Source organism: Vulpes vulpes, chromosome 14 (assembly GCF_048418805.1).
Source record: "Vulpes vulpes isolate BD-2025 chromosome 14, VulVul3, whole genome shotgun sequence".
Taxonomy (NCBI): Eukaryota; Metazoa; Chordata; class Mammalia; order Carnivora; family Canidae; genus Vulpes; species Vulpes vulpes.
Window position 1 is genome coordinate 681,226 of NC_132793.1, and position 21,550 is coordinate 702,775.

Genomic DNA, 21,550 nt, shown 5'->3' on the forward strand with positions numbered 1-21,550 from the left:
GGAGGGAGGGGGCCAGGCTGCTCCTGCAGAGATGACCTTCCACTTTTGCCGGTAGCAGTCCTTGGTGTTGGCCGACACTGGCTGGGGGTGAGTCTGGGGACGGGTCTTGGAGGACCCAGCCCCACATCCTTCCTCCCCTTGGCCCCCACCGGGGATCACCCTCGAGGACACAGGGCTCCTGCCACAAAGGCTGTGTGACACAGGGCTGGTCTCATTTGTTTGTCAATTGGGGCTTTTCCTTTCCACTGAGACAGCAGTCTGAAGAGCAGCTGGAGGGCTGGGCCTGGAGTAAGTCTAATTCCGCTACGATGATGATTTCTAGGCTCCCGCAAGGAGGGCTTTCCAGCGGGTGCAGGTGGGGAGGGAGGGCCTGGCAAATTAATGAGTTAGACCCGATTAATCTTGCTGCATTAGCAAATCTGCAGGGAAAGCCAAATGAGGTTGGACAGATGTGCGTGAGCGTGCGCACGCCAGCCACGGGGCCCAGTCCGCCAGAGACTGGCCCCGGGCACCAGGGAGACGGGCCTGCTGGCCTCCGCCGGGCCCCTGCCTGGATTCGCCCATAGGAATGGCCATCAAGAGCCACCCTCCTGGCCGCTGGAGCTGGTCAAGATGAAGGGACAGGAGGTAGAGCTGACTTGGCCTGAGAACTGCTGCAGGCCCCTGCCCACAGCCAAGGGATCTCTCCCTGTGCCCGCCCCCCGCCCCGTAGCCATTCTGGCACCTGCTGCGGGCCAGGAGGCCAGGCTGACTCCAAACCCTTGCCCGGGGCTGGGGGCCTGGCTGGAGCCTCCTCAGGAGTCTTTGAAACTACATTCCTGTGTGCTCCTTCTTCCAGGAAGCCTTCACAGATTGAAGCCCCCTATGCCCAACCTTTCTCATCTGACCCCAGCCTGACAATTGCAAGAGCCCCAACTTTACCAAGTCCTGAGGAATAATTGCTTCTCATCCCCAGAGGTGTGTCATATTTGCTACGGTGGGACAATGGGACAAAGCAAAGGTCACTTCATCAGCTGGTGACAAGCCTGTGTATGGCTCCCCTTCCTAGGTCGACAAACGAGTATCATGTGACCTCTGCTTCACAGGGATGCTGAGATGGTTGGAAGAGGCTCCCGGAAGGACCCTGAGTACGGCCGACCTTGTTACTAACCAAGGAATATGGAGTTGGCTCTAGGCGGCCAAGCAGGGCCGTTCTGGGGCAGCACAGGGGACTTCTCTAGACCGGACGTGAAAACGGGGTACGGCTACGTACGGCTTCTCCCAACTGCTGCGCTTGTCCCCTCCCTGGTCCCCTCTCTGAGTGGGAGCCTCTGGCAGGTTCTGAGCCTCCTGTGGCCTGTGTCCTGGGGAGGAGGAGGCCTTTGCCTGCTCCAGGTGAGGCATGGGCTCAGCTGTGCACCACCCCTGGGTCGATCCAACTCTGATCAGCTTCGGTGAACCTTCTCATGATGAGCATGGAGCTGGCTTGTGGAGATTCTGGAGGAATCCAGGGTCTGGCACTGCTGGGGGGCTGCTGGCTGTGAAAAGGAGGAGGGAGGTGTGAGGGGTCCTACCTGCAGGAACAGGACACCAACCAGACCGGGCCCGGGGTCTGTGGGGGTCTCTGAGGGAGAGCCACGTGCTGGGCAAGGCAGTCCAGGCTTCCCTTGGCCCCAGGAAATGACAGACCGTGGGGTGCTACCAGGAGGCCATCTCAGGAAGGGCCACAGGCCAGTTCTGGGACACGCTCTGCCCAAGGACTGAAGGTCCTGAAGCCAGGTGGGCTGGGTTGGAAACCCTGTGCCTGCTGCGTGACCTTGGGCATGTGGCCTAACCTCTGGGTGCATCTACCTCCTCATCCCGATGCAGGGAGAACAGGAGCCCATGGAATAGGGTAACCGCCTATCACTGCTGAGGCCGCCCCGGAGGTCTCAGAGCAGGTGTGTTAGGTGTGAAGAGCTCAACCTGGAGTGCAGGTGGGCTGGGGGGGTAGGGGGCAGGAGAGATGGGGAGGGGAGGGGCAGGGGGTGATGGGGGTGGGGCAGGAGAGATGGGGAGGGAGAACGGGGGGAGGGGAAGGAGACCTGGGGAGGCGACGGGGACGGGGAGGGGCAGGAGATTGGGGGAGGGAGGCCAGCTGGGAGGGGTCTGCGGCGATGGAGGGGGGAGGGGCCCCTGGGATTGCTGCCTGTGACCCCGAGCGCCCCCGCGTGTGCGCGCGTGGGGAGGGAGGCAGGGGTTCCTGGCAGACATGGTGCCCCTTCAAGGGCGGGCGCGGACGTCTGCAGCCTCCGCTCTGCGCGCATCGCTGACCCGGTGCCCGGTGCCCGGGGTGTCCGAGTGGGGGCTCTGGGGCGGCGCAGCGGTGGCCGCGGGCGTTTCTGCCGAGCGGCGCCCTCTCCTCGCCGCAGACCCGGGCTGCGCGCACAAAGCGGCCGCTCCCCGCCGGCCTCGGGCACCTGCACCCACCTGGGCAGAGCCCCCACCGGGCAGAGCCCCCGCCAGGGCAGCGCGGGACCTGAGCGCTGGCGCCCCGCCGCCCCGCAGCCGCCGAGACCCTGCCCCTCCGCCTCGCAGCGTGTCCACAGCGCGGGCCCGGGCGGGATCGGGGCTGCGGGGCCGCTTCGCCCTCCCCCCGGGGGTGCCCAGGACGCCTGGACTCCCCACCGGCCGCTTTCCCGTCCGCGGGGGCCAGGCCGACCGCGTGGTCCTCCCCGCCGCGCCGGGGACGCAGACGAGGGGCTTGTGGTTTCCAACCTGCGACGCGGGCGGGGGCGATGGGGTTAACCAGGCGCCTGCGGGGCGCCCGGGCCGGGGAGCGCGAGCCCACCCGGCGGGCGGCGGGGGTCGCGGGGCTGGGCGGGCGCCGAGGCCCGTGTGCGCGGTCCCCAGCCGGGCGCCAGGACGGCCCCGCGCGCTCGCAGTGACTGTCGCCCCCGCGGCCGCTCGTCCCCAGCCCCGGGGACCCGGAAACTTTGCGGGCCGAGCGGCCTCCGCGCCCCCTCCAGGCGGGTGGTCTGCCCCCGCCCTCCCCGCCGCGTCCCGCCCGCTTCCCCTCCCCCTCCCCTCCCCTCCTCCCCCTCCCCTCCCCCCTCCTCCCCTCCCCCTCCCCCTCCCCCTCCCCCTCCCCCTCCCCCTCCTCGCCGGCTGGAGGCGGGCAGGGCCGGGCGGGGCCGCGCCGCTGAGCCCACAGCCCGGTGCTCCCGGCCGGGTCGCCGCCGCCCGCCCCGCGGGAGGAGCGCGGACGGACGGACGGACGGACGGAGCGGCCGGCGCGGGGGCATGAAGTTGGGCGCGCGCGGGGCTGGGAGCGGGGCCGCGGCGGAGCCGGGAGCCGCCCGCGTCTAGAGCCCGCTCGGTGCGCCATGGAGCTCGGGGGCCCCGGGGCGCCGCCGCCGCCGCTGCCGGCGCTGCTGCTGCTGCTGGGGGCCGGCTTCCTGCCCGGTGAGTTCCGGGGCGCCGGGCGGCCCCGCTTCCCCGTCAGGCGGCCTCGGACCTCGGGCCGGAGGGGGAGGCCGGGGCTGCGGTCCGAGCCGCGGGTGCGCGCAGCGGGGTGGCCGCGGAGGCCCCCGCCCCCAGACGCAGAGGCTGTCCTGGGGGCCGCCGGGCCAGGAGGGAGTTAACGGGCGGGCCGGAGCCGGAGCCGGAGCCGCAGCCGGGAGAGGGGCTGGTGGGGCGGGGGCGGCCCTTTGGGGACTGGACCCGGCAGCTCCAAGTTGGGCGGAGAGAGGCGGGGCCGTCGCTCCTTCTTCATCCTCAGGCCGATTTCCCTGCAGACACCCCAGCCGCCTCCCGGTTTGGGGGAGCAGAGGGGGCTTCCGGCCCTGGCGGCGCCCCCCGCCCCTGCTCTGCGCCCCCAGGCTCCCGGGACAGCTGCAGCCCCAGCTCCCCCAGCCCCCCCCCCCGCCCGCACCCCCATCCCTGGGCTGGTGGTGGGCGATGGAGGGAATCTGGGCGCTCGGCCTCCCCAGGGAGGAGTGGTCCCCCACCGGAAGAATAAGGTTGGGGGCAGAGTGAAGGGTGGGGGGGACTAACACTGACCTAGGGCGCTTGTGCACCCCCCTTAGCACCCCATGCAGGACTCACAGGTGAGCAGGGCCGGGCCGGGGGCAGGCACCTGGACCCTGTTCCCATCCCCAAATCCCTTCCTGATGCGGTGACCCGGGGCAGGGGTCCAGGGGGTTGGCCTGGACCAGAGCGGCCCCTCCCCAGGAAGCAGAGTGCATGGGGTCACCCCTGACGCATGGCCGGCTGTCAGAGAACAGGGGGTCCTGGGTGATCAGTCAGGGCTGCTGCAGCCCCAGGAAGCAGGCTCTCACCCCCGCCCAGTCTGGGCCTCCCCACCCGGGCCTGCCCCCACCCTGGGAGTCCTGCGGTTACCCTCACCTTGGGCGTCCAGGCAAGGTTTTCAGAAGTCAGCCAGTAGCTGCAGATTCAGCCCCTCCTGCCCGAAGGCCCGTCTGGTGAGAGTAAGCCGAGTCAGCGCCCAGCAGCTCCGTTGTCTGTATTTGGGGTGCAGGGTTGTCTGTATTTGGGGTGCAGTGCAGGCGTCTGAGGGGTCTGGAAGGGCTTCCCTGAGGAGGTTACACTTCCACCCAGAGAACAGGAGGGAAACCGAGGCCAGGGCTGGGGCAGGATGTGCAAATGTCCTGAGGTGGGTGGAACTGGAAGGAAGCCAGGGCTGGTCGTCCCGCCTGGACGCCTGCCACCCTCTGTCCCCACAGTGAGCAGCCACGTGGAGACCCGGGCCCACGCGGAGGAACGGCTGCTGAAGACGCTTTTCTCTGGCTACAACAAGTGGTCCCGGCCCGTGGCCAACATCTCCGACGTGGTCCTCGTCCACTTCGGGCTGTCCATCGCGCAGCTCATTGACGTGGTAGGTGCGGGGGGCGGAGCGGGCCGCTCGGAGCCTCGGCGTCCCCGCAGCAGCGGAGACTCGCCCTGGGGAGCACCCCCGCGTGAGGGGAGGCGGGCCTGGCGCCGAACCACCCACGTGCCCCCGTGGAGGAGCCCGAGGAGGGGGCGGCCGGCAGGCCCTGATGGTACACGGGCGCCGCCATGGTACCGGGTGTGCCCCGAGCTCCTCACCTGTGAGCTGCGCTGAGCCGCGTCTGAGGGGCCCCGGGGGCAGGCCCACGGCCCCCTGCACGGACAGCAGGGCCGTCTGTGGCCCTGTGAGGGGACACCGGTCGCTCTGTCCTCGGTGTCCCGACTGGCGCCTTCGGGCCTCTTGGACCTGGGCGTCGAGGGGGCCCTGCCCTGTGCTTCTGGCGCCTGGGGTGCAGCGCTCCGAACCCCCCGGGCTTTGCAGACGTGGCCGAAGTGGCGGTGGGACTGTGCCCCCGGGGCTCTTGCCGCTCAGGGGCGCAGGGGCCACGTCAGCCGCAGCGACTGGCCTTCCCCTGGGCCCCTCGGGGCTGGTCCCCTCCCTGCACCGCCGCCAGCGCGCCCAGGAGATGGTGACGGGGCACACGCGGGGCTCACGCGGGCCGTGTGCATGGAGCGGGCGCAGGCCGTGCCCGGGGCCGTGTGTGCCAGCTGCTGAGCGGCCTCCGCACGTCCTGGCCGGTGGCCCGAGGCCCGCGCCACGTCTGTGGGGGGTCGGGGTGGCGCACACTGTCCGTTTGCAGGGCCTGTGTCCAGGCGGGGCGAGCGCACGGCCTCGGGGAGCCGGGAATCCGGGTGCTTCTGGGCCTGGGAAGCCGGCCGGGCCCTGCCCCTCGGAGCTGGGCCCGTGGAGCTGGGGTGGGGCACGTGCTCAGGCCGCTGGGTGGCCCACCCTGGGTGCTCAGAGGAGGCAGGGTAAAGGGCAGGGCCTGGGGGTGGCAAGAGGCCCTGTCCCCCCTCCCTGAACTGGCCGACAGGGAGCTCGTCCTCGTCTCCCTGGGGAGGTGGGAGGGCAGGGCCCAGGCCTGCGTCTTTGGGGCACAAGACCCCCCAGCTCCCCCGGCCTGTGCAGGCCCTGGACGCCGATCCCGTTCGATGGCCCCCTGGATTTCTTTGGCTTCGGTGGTCTTGCCCGGGGGCCTGCGCTCCTGGTCGCGGGCTGTGGAGGGGAAAGCTTGGGCCGTGACAGGCACGGCCCCCACCCCTGTGCAGCCCCCTCCCCGTGGGGCAGAGCCGCGGGCAGCTGCTCTCTGGGGGAGGCCTCTGTGGGTGGCGGGCGCTCCTGCCCCCAGCGGCCAGCCCCTCTCCAGTGGGTGCCCAGGGGGCTGGGGCGTGGCTATGGCTCCCAGAGGCTGGCATTCAGCCCCCACGGATCCCACAGATCCCACGGAGGGGCTGTGAGGACCCCGGGGCTCCTGTCCCTTCAGGCCCCGTGTCCCCGCGTGGAGTCTCGTGTCCTCCCAAAGGCCTCAGCACGTGCTGGGCTCTCACCCCCTGGGGGACGGCCTGTCGTGCTCCCCCGCAGACACTGTCGGATGCCCCACTAGCCAGCGGGAGTCGGGGGTCAGTGGGGACACTGGCTGGTCGGGACTTCCCAGCACGTGTGGTCCACCTCCCCACCTGGACGGGTGACCCCACGGTGGCCAAGACGGAGCCAGTGGGTCTCCCGCTTCCACCTCCCGGTTCCAGCCCCTTACTCGTCCACCTCAGGGTCCCGAGGCCCCGGACCCCCCGGCCCCCCGGCCCTAAAGGCCCTAAAGGGGCCGCTGTCTCGGGCTGAGCCTGTGGGACCTTGTGCATCCCAGGGTCGCGTTCGTGGCAGCAGGAGGGGCAGGTACTTGCTCCCCTAGGAGCCTGCAGACCAGCCGGGCGGGTCCACCCAGGAGGGCGGGGGTCCAGGAGGGAGGCGCTCCCCCAGTGGCTTGGGGGCCCTCTGTGCACCCCCCTCAACTGACCGTGGCTGGGGGAGGGCCAGGCCCGGGCCACCTGCGAAGTCAGACAAGCCGTGTCCCCACTGTCCTTCTGGAAAGGTTCAGGGTCCTTCTTCCTGCCTCTGCGTCCCCTCGGGCTGACCATCTGCGCTTGGTTGCCTCCAGGGATGAGGGATTCACTCCTTCCTAGGGTCACCTGTTCCCCATGTTCAACTGAGGCCTGTCTTTGTGGGCGAAGAAACTCAGGGCTGGGAGAGAGAGAGAGAGAGAGAGATGAGGAAGGAGAGGGAAAGGGAGAGGGAGAGGGAGGGAGAAAGAGGAAGGGAGGGAGAAAGAGGAAGGGAGGGGAGACACCCAGGGGTCACAGCTGCCCTTGACCTTTGTGTCCTAGGATGAGAAGAACCAGATGATGACCACCAACGTGTGGGTGAAGCAGGTGAGTGAGCGGGGATGGGGGGCCTCCACCCCTGGTTCCTCCCAGCACCCCCCCGCCCTCCCCTCACCACGGCCTCCCCCTGTCCTGGCCCAGGAGTGGCACGACTACAAGCTGCGCTGGGACCCTGCCGATTACGAGAACGTCACCTCCATCCGCATCCCCTCTGAGCTCATCTGGCGGCCGGACATCGTCCTCTACAACAAGTGAGCCCCGGGAGGTCAGCGGGGGGAGGTCAGCGGTTGGGGCAGCAGGCACCTGTGTCCACGTGCGATGACGCAGGGGATCCAGGCGTGAGCAGGAGGCGGTGCCTGTGTGGGCTCGCCTGCCCTCCTCCCCCTCCCCCCTCCCCCTTCCACCCTCGGGAGCCAGTGCTGAAGCCTCTGGAAGGGAGAGGAGGGAGCAGGGAGGGCGGGGGGGGGGGGGGGGGGGGGGGAGAGGGTCTAGTGGGCGGCAGGGGCCGGGGCCCTGGTGCAGCGTGGGCCGGGGTCTCAGGGTCAGTCCCCACCGGGCGGGCAGGGGGCACTGTCCTCTCCGCAGGAAGCTCCCAGACTGCCCCCCGCCCCCCCCCTCACCGGCCTTGGGGACCTTCCCCGGCCCAGACCCCTCCCCGGCCCCTTCGGTCACGCTCCGAGCGTGCAGCCTCCCGGGACGTGGTGGCTTCTGAATCTGCTCACGTCCGCGGCTTATTCTGCGCCGGGAAGCCCGCGTTTGGCGGGCGTGGCCGAGGCCGGGGCTGCGGTTGTCCTTCCCGGGACCCCTGCTGGGGGCTCCCGGGCCCTCCTGTGTCCCCAGTCCCGAGTCCCTGCCTGGCCAGCAGCGCCTGGGGCTCAGAGATCAAGCAGATGGAAGCACTCAGGTCCCTGGGCCCCCCCCGCCCCCCAGGCCCCGGGCGCTGGGCCTGACCTATAAAGCGCTGCTGTTTGATTAACAACCACTGGGCTCCTCTCCCAACGGAACTGATTCCAGGAACGGCCGCGGGGAGAGCTTGATGGTTCTCGGCCGCGTGGGGGGTGGGGGGTCCGCTCCGTGAGCCGCTCTTCCCTCAGGGCAGGCTCCCTGCTCTCTGCAACCAGCCCCCCAACCACCAGCCTGGGGGCCCCCCCGCCGCCCCAGCCTTCCTGGGCTCCACGCCCAGCGCCCCCCGCCCCCCGCCCCAGCACCCGTTTCCCGGAGGGGCCGATTCAGAGACCCCGTAGTGGCGTCATCGTCCTGGGACGCCGGGAGCATCGTGCTGCGGCGCGAGCTCTTCCTGCCCTGGGCACACGGTGCCGGCTGAGAAGCGGCCTGGGACCCGGACGGACCCCGGGACCGCGGCCCAGAATGCGGGGCGGCCGCCTCACAACCCCCCTTGGGTCGAGGTCGGCATAGACGCTGTCCGGGGACGGTCCCGAGCGGGGCCGACGCTGGCCGGGCCACAGCCACCAGCGGGCCCGTGTCCAGGGGCAGCGGGGGGCTGCTGACCAGGCCGCCGTGGGCTTGAGGGGGTCAGGGGTCAGCCCGGCTGCTGGCTTATCTGATGGCTGCGGGGGCCCCGGTTGGAGGCTGTGCATGCGAGGCCCTGCTGTCCACTTGGGGCCGAGGGTCTCGCGAGGCCTCCCACAGCCCCGCGGACGGGGCTTCCCGGGGCCAGGAAGGCTCCTCTGCTCTGCTGGGGCCGCAGCTCCAGGGCCGAGGCCGGACGTGCTCGAGGTGCGCCCCTTCGTCCCAGCGCCTTCTCCCCTGCCCCGCGCCTCAGCCCGCCCAGCTGGGGCCTCGAACCCAGGCCCCGGGCGAGATCGGCCGCTCGGCCGCCTTCAGAGAGCAAGTGGGCGGTGGACGTGAGATGCTGCCTCACGGGGAGCGTCTGCCCGCAGGTCCAGACCTCAAGTCCCGGGGTGGAGGCCCTCCTGGGAGGTGTCTCGGGGATCTGGGCCAGGTCCAGGCTGGGGGCACGGGTCGGGGGCCACAGCCATGGGGGTCAGTGGGCTGTGCCCCAGGAGAAAACTCTCGTCCTGTCTGTGGCATTGAACCCCCGAGACCCAGGCGCAGATTCCCAGTCCTGGGGCTGCTTTCAGTGAACTTCTGGAACATTCCCTGCCTTTCCTGGGGCATCTGGGCTACCTGAGCTCGCGCTGGCTGGAGCCTCTCATCTCCCTGCAGAATGTTTGCTGAGCCATGTTTGCTCTGTGCCTCAGAGAGCAAGGCTGTGGGTTTGGAGCGATGTTGCTGGGGGGACGGTCCTGCACCCCCCTGAGAGCCTCAGTCCCACGCTCAGTCCAGCTGTGGGTCCTGAGTGGACAGCCCCTGCCGCTCCTCCATGGATGCATTTGCAGGTCTCCACCTGCCGCCGACCTAGACGTCAGTGCAGAAGGGCTCGTGGAGGTCATAGGACCGGATTGGCACGGAGGCCATCGGGGGCCTCTGAGCTGGATGTCAGGCGTGGGGAGGTGGCCCCTGGGCTGGGGGCTTCTAGGCTGTGGTGGGTGTGGGAGGCAGGGGTGCAGGCAGCTCGGAAGGCCGGGTTCTGAGGCCGTGGTGGGGCACCTGACTCACATCCAGGGGAGCAGTTGGCAGCCAGGGTGGACTGGGGCCCGGCTGGGCAGCTTCCCTGGCTCAGCGGCGGTGCCCCTGGGTTGTTCCAAGGCAGCGTGGGGCACGTGGGTGCTGTCCTTAGGGCTCGTGAGGCTGTGGGGAGGTTCCCCAGCAGCGCTTCAGAGCCGAGCCATGGGGCCAGCGACCACCTCCACCGTGGACCCCACCCACGGGCAGCGGACAGCTCAGCTTACACCTACTGGGGACCCCGACTGGCACCCAGGGGCTTCCAGCTGCGCAGCAGGGCCAGGCCGACTCCCGGAGCCCTTGAGGGGTGAGGGGTGAGGGCTTGGGGTGGTGTCTGCTAGCAGGTGTCCCTGGGCTCCCATGCGCCGGCCGTGCGTGTCCTTGTGGGGGCACCGAGGGAAGCCCGGGGCCAGGGCCGGCAGCCCCGCAGCCTGCCACCCACCTGGCCCCAGACGGCACCAACACCCCGAGGCTGAGGGCGGGTGGCCGGAGGGGCCCTGTCCTTCCTGCTCAGGCGGCCTGGGGTCTCCCCCGAGCTCGAGCCGCACGCCGGGGGGATAATGCAGAGAGAGCACTGAAGGTGCTCGGAGGTGTTGGCACGCTCGGTCTGTGGCGGGACGCGGGGCTGCTCGGCCCCCAGGGTGGCCCGCAGGGCATTCGGCTCTGTCCCGGGGGACCTGGCAAAGTTCCGCGGCGTGTTGCCCGGCAGCCACTGTCGTGCCTGTGCCCTCACGCCTGCATGGCATGAGCGGCCAGGTGGGCCGTGCTGGGTCCCAGGAGGGGCTGCTCAGCCCCCAGCCCACCGGGACGGGACATGGGGATGTGGTGGGCGCCGAGCCCCTCTGAGGAGCCATCCCCCTGCCTTCCGCCCTGGGCCGAGGGGCAGGAGAGCGTGGGGCTCTGTCTGCAGAGTCGCGCCGAGGACAGGAGCTCCCCAACCTCAGGCCCTTCCAGGCTGCCCACTGGTTCCCAGCTCCCGGACAGGAAGGGACCAGGCGCCTCCTCCCTTGGTGCTGGCAGGTGCACGGCCCCGGTCCCTGCCCGACCCGCCGAGCAACCACCATGGTCACCAACGAGCGGCTGTGTCAGGGGCGGCGTGGGCCGTGGAGGGCAGCGTGATGAGCGGGGGCGGATGGGTGACGCGCCCGGGACGACCCGCCAGCCCCCGGGCCCCGACTCTGGCCGGTGGCCTCCCTTTCTTTGCTCCCCTGTGAAGCAAGAATGTGGGAGAGAGCTGGGCGGCGGTGCGGGTGGGTCTCACGCCCCTCTCTTCCTGCGCAGCGCGGACGGGGACTTTGCGGTCACCCACCTGACCAAGGCCCACCTCTTCTACGACGGCCGGGTCCAGTGGACACCCCCCGCCATCTACAAGAGCTCGTGCAGCATCGACGTCACCTTCTTCCCATTCGACCAGCAGAACTGCACCATGAAGTTCGGGTCCTGGACGTACGACAAGGCCAAGATAGACCTGGTGAGCATGCACAGCCGCGTGGACCAGCTGGACCTGTGGGAGAGCGGCGAGTGGGTCATCGTGGACGCCGTGGGCACCTACAACACCAGGAAGTACGAGTGCTGCGCCGAGGTCTACCCGGACATCACCTACGCCTTCGTCATCCGGCGCCTGCCGCTCTTCTACACCATCAACCTCATCATCCCCTGCCTGCTCATCTCCTGCCTCACCGTGCTCGTCTTCTACCTGCCGTCGGAGTGCGGCGAGAAGATCACGCTGTGCATCTCCGTGCTGCTCTCGCTCACCGTCTTCCTGCTGCTCATCACCGAGATCATCCCCTCCACCTCGCTGGTCATCCCGCTCATCGGCGAGTACCTGCTCTTCACCATGATCTTCGTCACGCTGTCCATCGTCATCACGGTCTTCGTGCTCAACGTGCACCACCGCTCGCCGCGCACGCACACCATGCCCGCCTGGGTCCGCCGGGTCTTCCTGGACGTCGTGCCCCGCCTGCTCTTCATGAAGCGGCCGTCCGTGGTCAAGGACAACTGCAGGCGGCTCATCGAGTCCATGCACAAGATGGCCAGCGCCCCGGGCTTCTGGCCCGAGCCCGAGGGGGAGCCCGGCGTCCCGAGCGGAACCCAGAGCCGGGGCCCCTCGCGCTCCCCGTCCTTCTGCGGCCCCGTGGACGAGCCGGCCAAGCCCCCGCCGGCCTGCAAGTCGCCCTCGGGCCAGGCCCCTGCTCTGCGGCCCTCAGAGGCGGAGGAAGCGAGCCCCCGCCCCTCGCCTGACTCCTGCCGCCCCCTCACCAAAGCCCGGTCCCTGAGTGTCCAGCACGTGTCCGGCCCTCCCGAAGGGGCGGAGGACGGCGTCCGCTGCCGGTCCCGGAGCATCCAGTACGGCGGTCCCCAGGATGCCACCGCCTCTGAAGCTGGGGGCCCCGTGGCCGGCTCCCCCGCCTTGCTCAAGGCCAGCTCGGCCGAGCTCCCGGCCCCAGAGCAGCCCTCTCCCTGCAAATGCAGGTGCAAGAAGGAGCCGTCCCCGAGCACCGTGCCCAAAGCCCGGGGCACCAAAGTGCCCCCCCGGCACCTGCCCCTGTCTCCGGCCCTGACGCGGGCGGTGGAGGGCGTCCAGTACATCGCGGACCATCTGAAGGCCGAGGACACAGACTTCTCGGTAAGTGTCCGCCTGTGGCTCAGTCCGGAGGCGTCCCTGGCGCTGTCCCTGGGGGGACGCTGCTTCCTTTCCTCTCGGGAGGAGGGCGTGGCCCCCGACACCCAGCACTGGGCCCCGGAGCTCTGGGGGGCCTGCAGCCCCCCCACCCGTCCTTTCCCTCCTCCCTGAGCATCCAATACCTACGGGTGGCCCCTGGGGCCCCGTGTGGCTGGTGCGGGCAGGGGCGTCCTGTGTCACCAGGGCGGGGAGCCTGCAGGCACAGGGAGGCCTGGCCTGGGAAGTCCCTGGCCACCGGAGTGCCTCTGGGGAGGTACGAGGGGGCTGTGCCCCGGGGCAGGGGCGGGAGAGGGGAAGGGCAGGGGCTGTGTCTGGGGGACAGCCCGGCCTCGGGGGCCAGCACCCCGCATGTCAAGCTGGGGAGAAGGGGCGGTAATACGGCCGAGCTGCAGGACCTGGGCCCCGGGGACCCGGGGCAGCAGGAGGGACGTGGGGTGTCTGCAAAGGTCCAGGCTGGGGGGCAGCGCTCGGGTCGGGGGGCGGGCAGGGGGAGGGAGAGCAGGCCGCCCTGGGCCCAGCCCCTGCCCCGCGGCGTCCCCCCGGTCCTCGTCGGCCGTGTCCTGCCGTGACGACGCTGCTCCTCCTTGTCCCTGCATCCACCGCGGTCACAGCCCCGGACCGCCCAGGGGGCCCTGCGAGCGGCCGAGCCGCTTCCCCAGACACCCGGCTGGACCTCAGGAGGCAGAGGAGCCATTCTGGAGGTTTCTGGAAGGTCTGCCCGGGAGAAGCTGCTTCTCGACCTCATTTTGCTGCAGCTCTTGAGCAGCGGGCAGCGGCCCTGAGCCGCTCGGGGTGTGACCCGGACCCCGGGGAGCCTGGCGGGCGGGTGGCGCTCTGCGGCTGGGCCCAGCCCCTCGTTTGTGTGCGGGGCACGTGCAGCCGCCGCGACCTGGTTCCGGCTTCGGGCGGCAGAGGCCCCGGGGAGCGAAGTGCGGCCGGGGACGGGCCTCGGAGGCTCGGGCGGCTTTGTCCACGAGGCTTTCATCCTCGGGTGGGGGACGCACGCAGGGGACCAGAGACAAAGCGGAGGCCGCTGCAGCTCGGCCGCCCGGAACGGACGGTCCTGCACGGACTTTTTATTTATAAGTGACCTTGCCTGCTCTCCGGTGTCGGCTTGGTTTTAAACCATCGGGGAGTCTCGGATTCCATGAAAAAACAGCAGAAGGTGGCAGCGGAGAGCGCTCTGCACCCTGCCACCCCTTCCGGAGCCCCGGGCTGCGTCCTTTTCCTTCCCCCGGGGCCCGGGGAGGCTGAGGTGGGGGCTCGGGAGCCAGGGCCGAGGAGCGCCCGGCCTGGTTGGGGCCTGGGGTGTGTGACCGTGGCCCGCCCCAGCCCCCCTGTGCCACGGGGTCCGCGGGTGCACGTGGGCGCACCGCGGCCTTTCCCCAGGGGGGTGGCCCAGGGCCCCTGCTCAGTGGGCGGCATGTGACCTCCCCGCTTGCCCTCTGGCCTCGGCGTGCAGGACCCACCTCAGGCCGGGCCTCTCCCTCAGCTCCTGGCAGCTCTGCCCCACGCGGGGCCTGCCTGCTGTGCCTGCCCCCCCCTTCTGCTCGTGTCCCCCACCCTGGAGGGGCTTTAGGGCCAGAGCTAGGAGACCCGCCGACCCAGGAGGGCCAGGCTGTGTGGGCGTCCCCCGTCTGGGCCTGGCTGTGCTCATCTGCTAACCGGGGGTCGCGGGCGGCTTCCCACGGGGCCCCTCCCAGCGTGCTGCAGCGAGAGCAGATTCCACCGTGAGGCAGCCTGGACCCCGGGGCCCTGGCAGGTGAGGTCAGGTGGGCCCAGCTCCGACCCCCGGCCGGGGTGGCAGTGGACCCTGCGAGGGCGGGCCTCGGCTGGGCAGCCATGTCCCTGAGCCCCTCCGCCGGCCACCTCAGGGCAGGGGGTCGCCGCGCGGGGTTGGCCCGTGTCAAGGAGGGGACACGGAACCCGCCTCAGGGTCGTCAGGCTCTAGGAGGCACCCGTGGCAGGAGGCCGGGGGCGGCGGGCGGGCGGTGACCCGTGTGTCTGTTTGCAGGTGAAGGAGGACTGGAAGTACGTGGCCATGGTCATCGACCGAATCTTCCTCTGGGTGTTCATCATCGTCTGCCTGCTGGGGACCGCGGGCCTCTTCCTGCCCCCCTGGCTGGCCGGCATGATCTAGCGGGGCGGGGCGGGCACCCGCAGGCCCGGCGGCGGCTTGGGGAGGTCACCGGGGGTCTGGGTCCGGCCGTCCGGGGACTGCTGTGTTCTGTGGGGTCGCGCCATCTGCCAAATTGTCCCCCAGTTTCTGCGTCCTGCAGGGGGGCCTTGGCAAGGGCCACTGTCCCCGGGGGACCCTGCTGGCCTCTCGCCTGGACGGCCGAGTCACGCCCACGTCTTATTAAAGTTGATCCGGAGCATGGTGACGGTGGCTTCCTGCCCAGGGTGCGCGTCTGCCCGGCGGTCCCGGGGCGCACTACTCCCAGCCCCCCAGCCCCGAATGCCCTCTTCCCCGTGGGACCCTGGAGGCCCGGGCTCCGACCCCGGCCTGGCACCCTCCCTTGGACGACCCCAGGGCCTGGCGGCAGACCCTCACATCTCATCCTGGGGGGCGGGGGGGAGCAGGGATGTTTTGTGTTATTCTGGGTAAATTAGGAACCAGGCGAGTGTTGTGCTGAGGGTTGAGTCCTTGGGCCTGGGCAGGCCTGAGGGGTCGCGGGACGTCTGCCATCCTGGGTCCTGGGAAGTCCTGGGCCGGGGTTGGCGGCCAGAGTCCCAGGGGCTCCGGGGCGCGTGTCTGAGCCTCCCAGGCTCCCTCTGTGCACAGCCCCCTGGACGCCCGCCCGAAGCATGGACATGGCAGCGTGGTGAGGGGTCGCTGGGGACGGCTGACCCGGCTGACCCTGGGACCCTCGGCAGTGTGGGCGCCTGAGAAATGTCACGGGGGTGGGGGGGCCCCACGGTGGCCAGCACAGCCGAGGAAGCCCAGGGGCCCCCAGCCTGGGACCTGGTGCCATCCCCCTACGACCCTGGGGCCATGTGGGGTGGGCTCTCCCGGGTTCTTCAGAGGCCTTAGGCCCTGAGTACCAGGGAGGGGAGTGAGGACGTTCACGGGGGACAAGGCCCAGGAGGCTGAGGAGTCTGGGCCCCCCTTTGATGCTCAAACCCCACCTCCCCAGACCCCCTTACTTCAGGGGTGCAGGTGAGAACTGGCCTCGCAGCCCTCTCCCTGCCCAGAGGTGCCCGGGTCAGGAGAGCGGAGCGGATACCGACGTTCAGAGCCCAGCGCAGACTGAGCGTCCGATGGACCTGGCTGCTGCGGGACTGGGGTGCGGGTCGGCTGGGGGCAGCCACACCCTCGCCCCCCCGGGGCACCTGCGCAGCATGGACCCCAGCTGGGGCCCGGAAGGTCCTGGAGCCCAGGGGCGGGGCAGGGAGCCCAGGATCCTAATCCCGCGAGGTTGCCTCCCAGCCCCAGGGCATGTGGGTCCCCAGGGGGCCGTGACCTGCCCCTCCCCCTGGGCGGCTGGTCCCCCGGAAGCACCTCCCTCCGTCCACGCGGGCGGGGGCTGCGGGGAGGGGCCCGGGCGCTCGGCCGCCCATGTGCTTTCCTGGGCGGGAGGGGAGCACGGCGCTGCTGCAGGCGTCTCTCTCCTTGTTTTTGTTGTTTGGTTCTGATTTTTTGACTCAAAAATCGACGTCCGAGAATCCCCTCGAGAACACGCAGGTTCCCGTCGCGCCCGGCGAGCCGCAGCCACCATCCTGCGTGTGTGCCTGCAGGGCTCTTCTCTGCATGGAGGCGGACTTCCCAGGTGGCCGAGCGCCTGCTCTCCAGCCCTCCCGTCAGTGAGTCTCCCACTCAGTGCGACACGGAGGCCCCCGGGCCCGGGGCACAAGGGACACTGACGCCGCCGTGGCCGGGAAGGCGCAGCCCTGCGGTGACCCAGCGTCCGTCCTGTCTGCCCTGAACTCGTACCAGAAGCTGCAGGGCGGCGTCCCCCGTGTGCGTCCCTGTGTGCGTCCCCCGCTCCGAGTGTCGCGGCTCAGCGGCGTGAGCGGGTTCTCCTCTCCCTTCCCGTTAACCACGTGTGGATGGATATGGGGATCGGGTGTCACGAGGACATCCGGGGCCTTAGGGGCCAGGAGAGGGACGGCCCGGGGTCGCGGTCCCCAGGAGCGGCACTGGCACTTTGGCGGCGGCCGGGCCCCGCCCCTCCCCGAGCCACTGTCGCCTGCCCACTGCGCCGGGGCCGGGTCCAGGCGACGAGGGGCAGCCCGTGACCGAGTGCCCTGCGCTGCCCAAAGCAGCCGGTCCCACCGCCCCCGGCCGCCCTGGCTGGGGCGCTAGGGCCGCCCTCGCACAAGGCTGCACGCGGCTTCGCTTGGTCGCCCGCACGGCGGAGGCGGACACGGCCGTGGGCACAGCCGTTGCGCTGCTCGGTCACGGGTGCAGGTGACCATGTGCCTCTGCTTTCCCGGCCCAAGTGTCTTCAGGTCCGCTTGTCCCCACCCTGGACGGCTCGGGGCCAGCAGGGCTCGCCGGCCTCGGCACATGGAGCTCAGGGCGCCGGCGCCTCCGGGAGACCTTGTGGGCCCCGCGGTGGAAGCTGCTCCCGCCGGAACCCTCGGGTTCGTGTCCCCGGGTGCGCCTCTGCAGCGCTCACCTGACCCTCCTACGGCCTGGGCTCTGGTCCTTTCGAGTCTAGAATTTTCCCTTCCTCTGAATAAAAACGGGAACTCGGGGCCGGGTTTCCTGACCTGTGCTTGGGCGGCGCCGCACGGCAGTGGCGTGGCTCAGCAGGTGACAGCAGGTCGCCGCAGCCTGGGTCCCGGGCGCACCGCCCGACGCCGCAGCTTGACGGCTCTCCCTCACGGGCCGACCGGGCGCCCTCCCCGCCCTGCCCGCTGTTGACCTTCGCGCAGCCACCCTCAGTGGGTCCCTCGGGCTCTGTGGCCCTGCCGAGAGCACAGGCTGCTGCGTCTGCATCGTGCTGGTCGCTCCGCGGGTCGCGGGTGGCGGGTGGCCCTGCGCAGGGAAGGGCGTGCACCCGCCGAGCGGGCTGTGGTCGGTGGCTCGCCGGTCGCTGTGTCCCGTTGCCTGCCCGCCCCCGCCCCCCGCGGCTTCTGGCCTGGGGGACGCGGCTCGCCCCACGGTCACCTGCATTCCTGCAGCTCCGCCGTGAGGCCGCCTCTTACCGGCCGTGCGTCACCGGCTCTGCTGCGTGTTCTTGAGCTGGGCCAGCTTCCCGGCGTCCCGTGCGGCCTCCTGCCGCAATCCCACTCTAGACAGTTCGGTTCTACATTCTTGACACTTGTTTGGGGCCCAGCGCGTGCTGGACAGGGGGGTGTGGCTTGCCGCGGGGAAGGTTCCAGAAATGCCAGGCAGGTGGGTCGGGGAGGGGTCTGCTGTGGGCTCTGCAGACCCGTCTCGGTCTACTTTCCCTCCCGACTCCTGAGCGGGTGCCGGTGTTGCAGGGTCGCTCCGGGGTGGCCGCGTCCTCTCCGCCCGTTGCTTGGTCATACGGAGGGGGGCTGTCCTCCCGGCAAACGTCCCCCTTCGAGTCTGGCGCTGCCTGTGTTCTGGGTCCACCTCTTCTGACGATGACGGAGCCGTTCGGCTTCCTCTGGGGTGAGTTTCCACGTGTCACGGCCAACCTGGCTCAGGTCCGTGGACCCGCGGACGCCGCGTGGCTACCACCCGAGCCGACAGACGGGGCATCTCCGTCCCCAGGAAGCCCCGCCCCTCCCCGGGAGACCGCGGCCCGGCCGCCGTCACTCTGGAAGCTCGCGTGTTCTAGAACCTGGTGGACGATCCTCCTTTGCGGGTGGCCCTTCGGCCCGGCGTGTTGGGGCCGGTCCCCCGCCGCTGCGTGTGCGATGGCTCGAGTCCCCGCACACGCCGCCATGTGTTCATCCGCTGGTGGACACGCGGGTGGTCTCGTGTGCGGCGCTGTGGTGGCTCATGCTGCCTCGCACACTCACACACGCGTCTTTGCGGGGACGTGTTCGCGTGTCTGGGCCGCACGCCTGGTGGAATTTTGGGGCCGCGGGAGCCTGGTGCTTCGGTCTCAGTGAGGAGCTGAGAACCCCCGAGCGCCCCCGCGGCCACCCCGACCCCCACCCCTGGGCCAGTGTCGCGGCTGCGGGCCCCTCCCTGCGCGGCGCGGCTCGCTGGCCGGTGGGTGTGCAGGGCGCCCTCTTCGTGGTTGTGGATACTCCGTCCTCGTCTCTGGCTGTATTTTTCTCTCTTCATGGCGTCTTGAAGAAAAGCTTTTAATTTCGATGAGGCGCATTTTATGACTGTTCCTGCTGTGGTTACCGCCTACGGCTCCTGAGAAATCTGCTCATCCCGAGGCGGCGTGTGCTTGTGTGTTTCCTTCCAGAAAGTTCTGTGTCAGCTTTCGTGTGTCAGTTTGCGGCGTGTTTGGAGTTAGTTTCCGTGCGTGGTGTGAGGGGAGCGGGGGTCGGTGCTGCTGACTCCGGGCCCAGTTGTCCCCGCAGCGCCTCCGAACGCCAGCGGCCGCCCCGTCCAGCCCCTGGCCCTGGGGGCGGGCGTCCGTCCGGTCCTGGCCGCTCCGTCCCGCGAGACGCAGAAGCTGGCTCTTGCCTCTCGACGCACTTTGGAGAGCTCACGTCTTGATTGATGAGTCGAGCTCACTCACATTTATTGTGACTTCCGCGACGCTGGGACAGGTTGAAGCCGTTTCTGTTTTCTGTTCACACGTTCTATCCCGACCCGTGAGAGAAAACTTGGCCCTGTCGGCTAATCCCGAGGGCTGTCCGTTCTGTTTTTCCCTCCTGGTGGCTGCTCCCAAATGTCCTAAGAGTAATAGGTCGATCCCACACCGCCCATCGCCAGGGGAGCCAGCGCTTTGGTTGCTTTCGGGGACCTGGCCGCCCACACCAGCCACGCGGAAGGACCTAGAACCGTGGTGACCTGTGCGTGTGGAGAGCTCCACTGTTCACCTGGTAGCGAATCCCATCACGTGTTCCAGTGCCTGTGGGTCTGCTACGTATGGGGTCTGATTCCTGGTTATTCGGCCCTTTTTGCAGAAGCCCCCCAAGCGGGCTGCCGAGGAGGGTCTCGTTTCCCCTGAGGCTCCGAGCACTCGCGCATGTCCTCGCAGGCTTCTCGTTTCGGTGATGATTCCAGGGGATCTGAAATCTGAGTCTTGCTTCCTCAACACTCTGGGTCATTATGCTCCCGGGACATCGAGCTGACTCATTCTTCTGCAGAAAGACGTCTAAGGAGTATTTCCATGATCTTTGTCGTGTTTTGCATTAGAGAATCCAAGGGTGGTTTATTTGGGGGGCGGGGGTCAGAGGGAGAGAACCTCACGCAAACGCCCTGCTGAGCGTGGAGCCCGACCCTGAGACAGGATCTGCGCCGAAACCAAGAGTCAGACGCTTCACCGACTGAGCCACCGAGACGCTCCTAAAATTTTAATTTTAAGTCACGTCCTCGCCCAGCGTGGGACTTGAACTCGCAGCCCAAGTTCGGGTCCCAGGCTCCACCTACCTACTGCGCCAGCCGGGCGCCCTATAAGGGTGGATTTTAGGAATTGACCCATTTGGCCTTTGTGAAGTCTCCGATCTTCTCCAATCCTCCGGTTTTTAAAAATCACGTATTTCAACATTCCCAGTCCTCATTCACTCGCCGCCCCTTTCCTCTCGCCACATAGATGCTGACACATTCTCCCTTTTTCAACTTTTTCTGAACCTCGGGGAGACGTCTTCCAGCTGACTTGCCGCTCAGGTTCCCGGGTGGCCGTCACCGCCCCGCCGGCTCCTTGCTGGTAGCTCTGGCTTCGTGTCATTACCGCCCATCCTTCCCTCTTTGAAGGTGTGATGTCCAGGTCCGCGGGCGGAAGGGGACGTGTCCCTGCCACTTCGTCTCCTGGACCTGACAGCGGTGCCGCCTGTGAACACGTGTGGGGCAGTACATTCGGGCACACGTGTGCGTGCGTGTGCGCAGGGCTTGGGGTGCTGCAGCGGCCCACGTGACACGTGCAGTCAGCCCACGGGGGTGCAGGAGGGCGGGAGGGCGGGCGGCAGGGATGCTGCGTCTCCAGTCCAGCGGCACGTCGGGGCGGGCAGGGCGGGGACCCGGTTCCTGCTCGGGCTGGGCTCTCTGCTGGACGCCAGCTCCCGGAAGAGGCGCCCGGCTCCGCTCCCCGGCCCCCCGACAGCGCCCTTCCCGGGGGCACCCACAGCCAGCCCGAGGCTCCCATCGCTGTGAGATGGCGGCCCCCACGCTTCTGTCCCCATGAGCCCCAGACTCCCACCCCTTCTGCACGTGGCTCCCGGGGAGCACCCACAAGCTGCTCTCCCGCCCAGATGGGTCTCAGGCCGCTCCCGCCCCCCAGGGCACGGCCCCCTGCCTCCCTCCCCAGCCAAGCCAGCAGCCCACCCCCACCTCCGTGTCAGGGGACGATGGGCGAGGTCCCAGAGGTCAGACCCATGGGCCACGTAGAACACACACCAGGTGCCATCGGGTCCCCGCTCAGAGTCCAGCCCCCCCCCCGAAGCAGCCCCCGTCGGGAGCTGACCCTGCCCCTGGCCGTGGGCTCAGCCTTCTCTGTCCCCGAGCCACCTGCCGTTTCTGGGCGTGCTGTGGTCCAGGCCTCCCGGTGCCCCACTCCCGTCCCCGCTCCCCCGTTTCTGCCTCTGCTCCACCGTCACCTCGGATGCCCACGTTGGCCTCCGCAGCTAACGGACGCCCCTCCCAAGTTCTTCCGTGTGTGTAGGGAAAGACGTGGTGGTAATAGGCCCACTGCAGGTGGGGGGGGAGGTGTGGCCCTGGGTGCTTCTGGCAGCAGCTGTGATGTCCAGGCTGCGGGGTGGGGAGTGGGGGGGGTGGGAGAGACGAGGCACGGGGCCAGCAGGCCGGGGTCCCCATGGGGCCAAGTCCTTGGGAGGTGAGCTGGACGTTGTGACGGCTGCTAGGGAGGTGGGGAGCCCCCGAGGCCTGGCTGGGCCCAGGAGGTGACATCAGCAGGTGTTTGGGAGGGCTGGGCGCCGTGCTCGTCGCCCCCACCCGGGGGGTCAAAGTGCAGCTGAGAAACCGTGTCCGGGCCGGGCCTGGGGCCGCACCACCAGGACACGGGGGCTCAAGGGAGACTGGGGGGAGCCTTGGAC

At 69.4% G+C, this 21,550-nt stretch overlaps 1 protein-coding gene across 7 annotated transcripts; it reads left to right on the forward strand.

The window, feature by feature from the left end:
- Positions 1 to 23: 23 nt before the first annotated feature.
- CHRNA4 (cholinergic receptor nicotinic alpha 4 subunit) lies at positions 24 to 14,838 on the forward strand. Of its 7 annotated transcripts, none has more exons than XM_026015175.2 (8): positions 24 to 87; positions 839 to 957; positions 1,049 to 1,238; positions 4,704 to 4,855; positions 7,189 to 7,233; positions 7,327 to 7,436; positions 11,053 to 12,397; positions 14,469 to 14,838. In XM_026015175.2, exons 5-8 carry the CDS (start codon positions 7,204 to 7,206, stop codon positions 14,592 to 14,594), a joined length of 1,611 nt encoding a protein of 536 aa, XP_025870960.2. In that variant the 5' UTR covers positions 24 to 87; positions 839 to 957; positions 1,049 to 1,238; positions 4,704 to 4,855; positions 7,189 to 7,203; the 3' UTR covers positions 14,595 to 14,838. The 7 variants fall into 7 exon arrangements, with proteins under 7 accessions (XP_025870960.2, XP_072591485.1, XP_072591484.1 ...); XM_072735384.1 differs by having other exon boundaries at positions 28 to 87; positions 1,086 to 1,374; XM_072735383.1 differs by lacking the exon at positions 24 to 87 and having other exon boundaries at positions 420 to 957; positions 1,049 to 1,374.
- Positions 14,839 to 21,550: the final 6,712 nt, after the last annotated feature.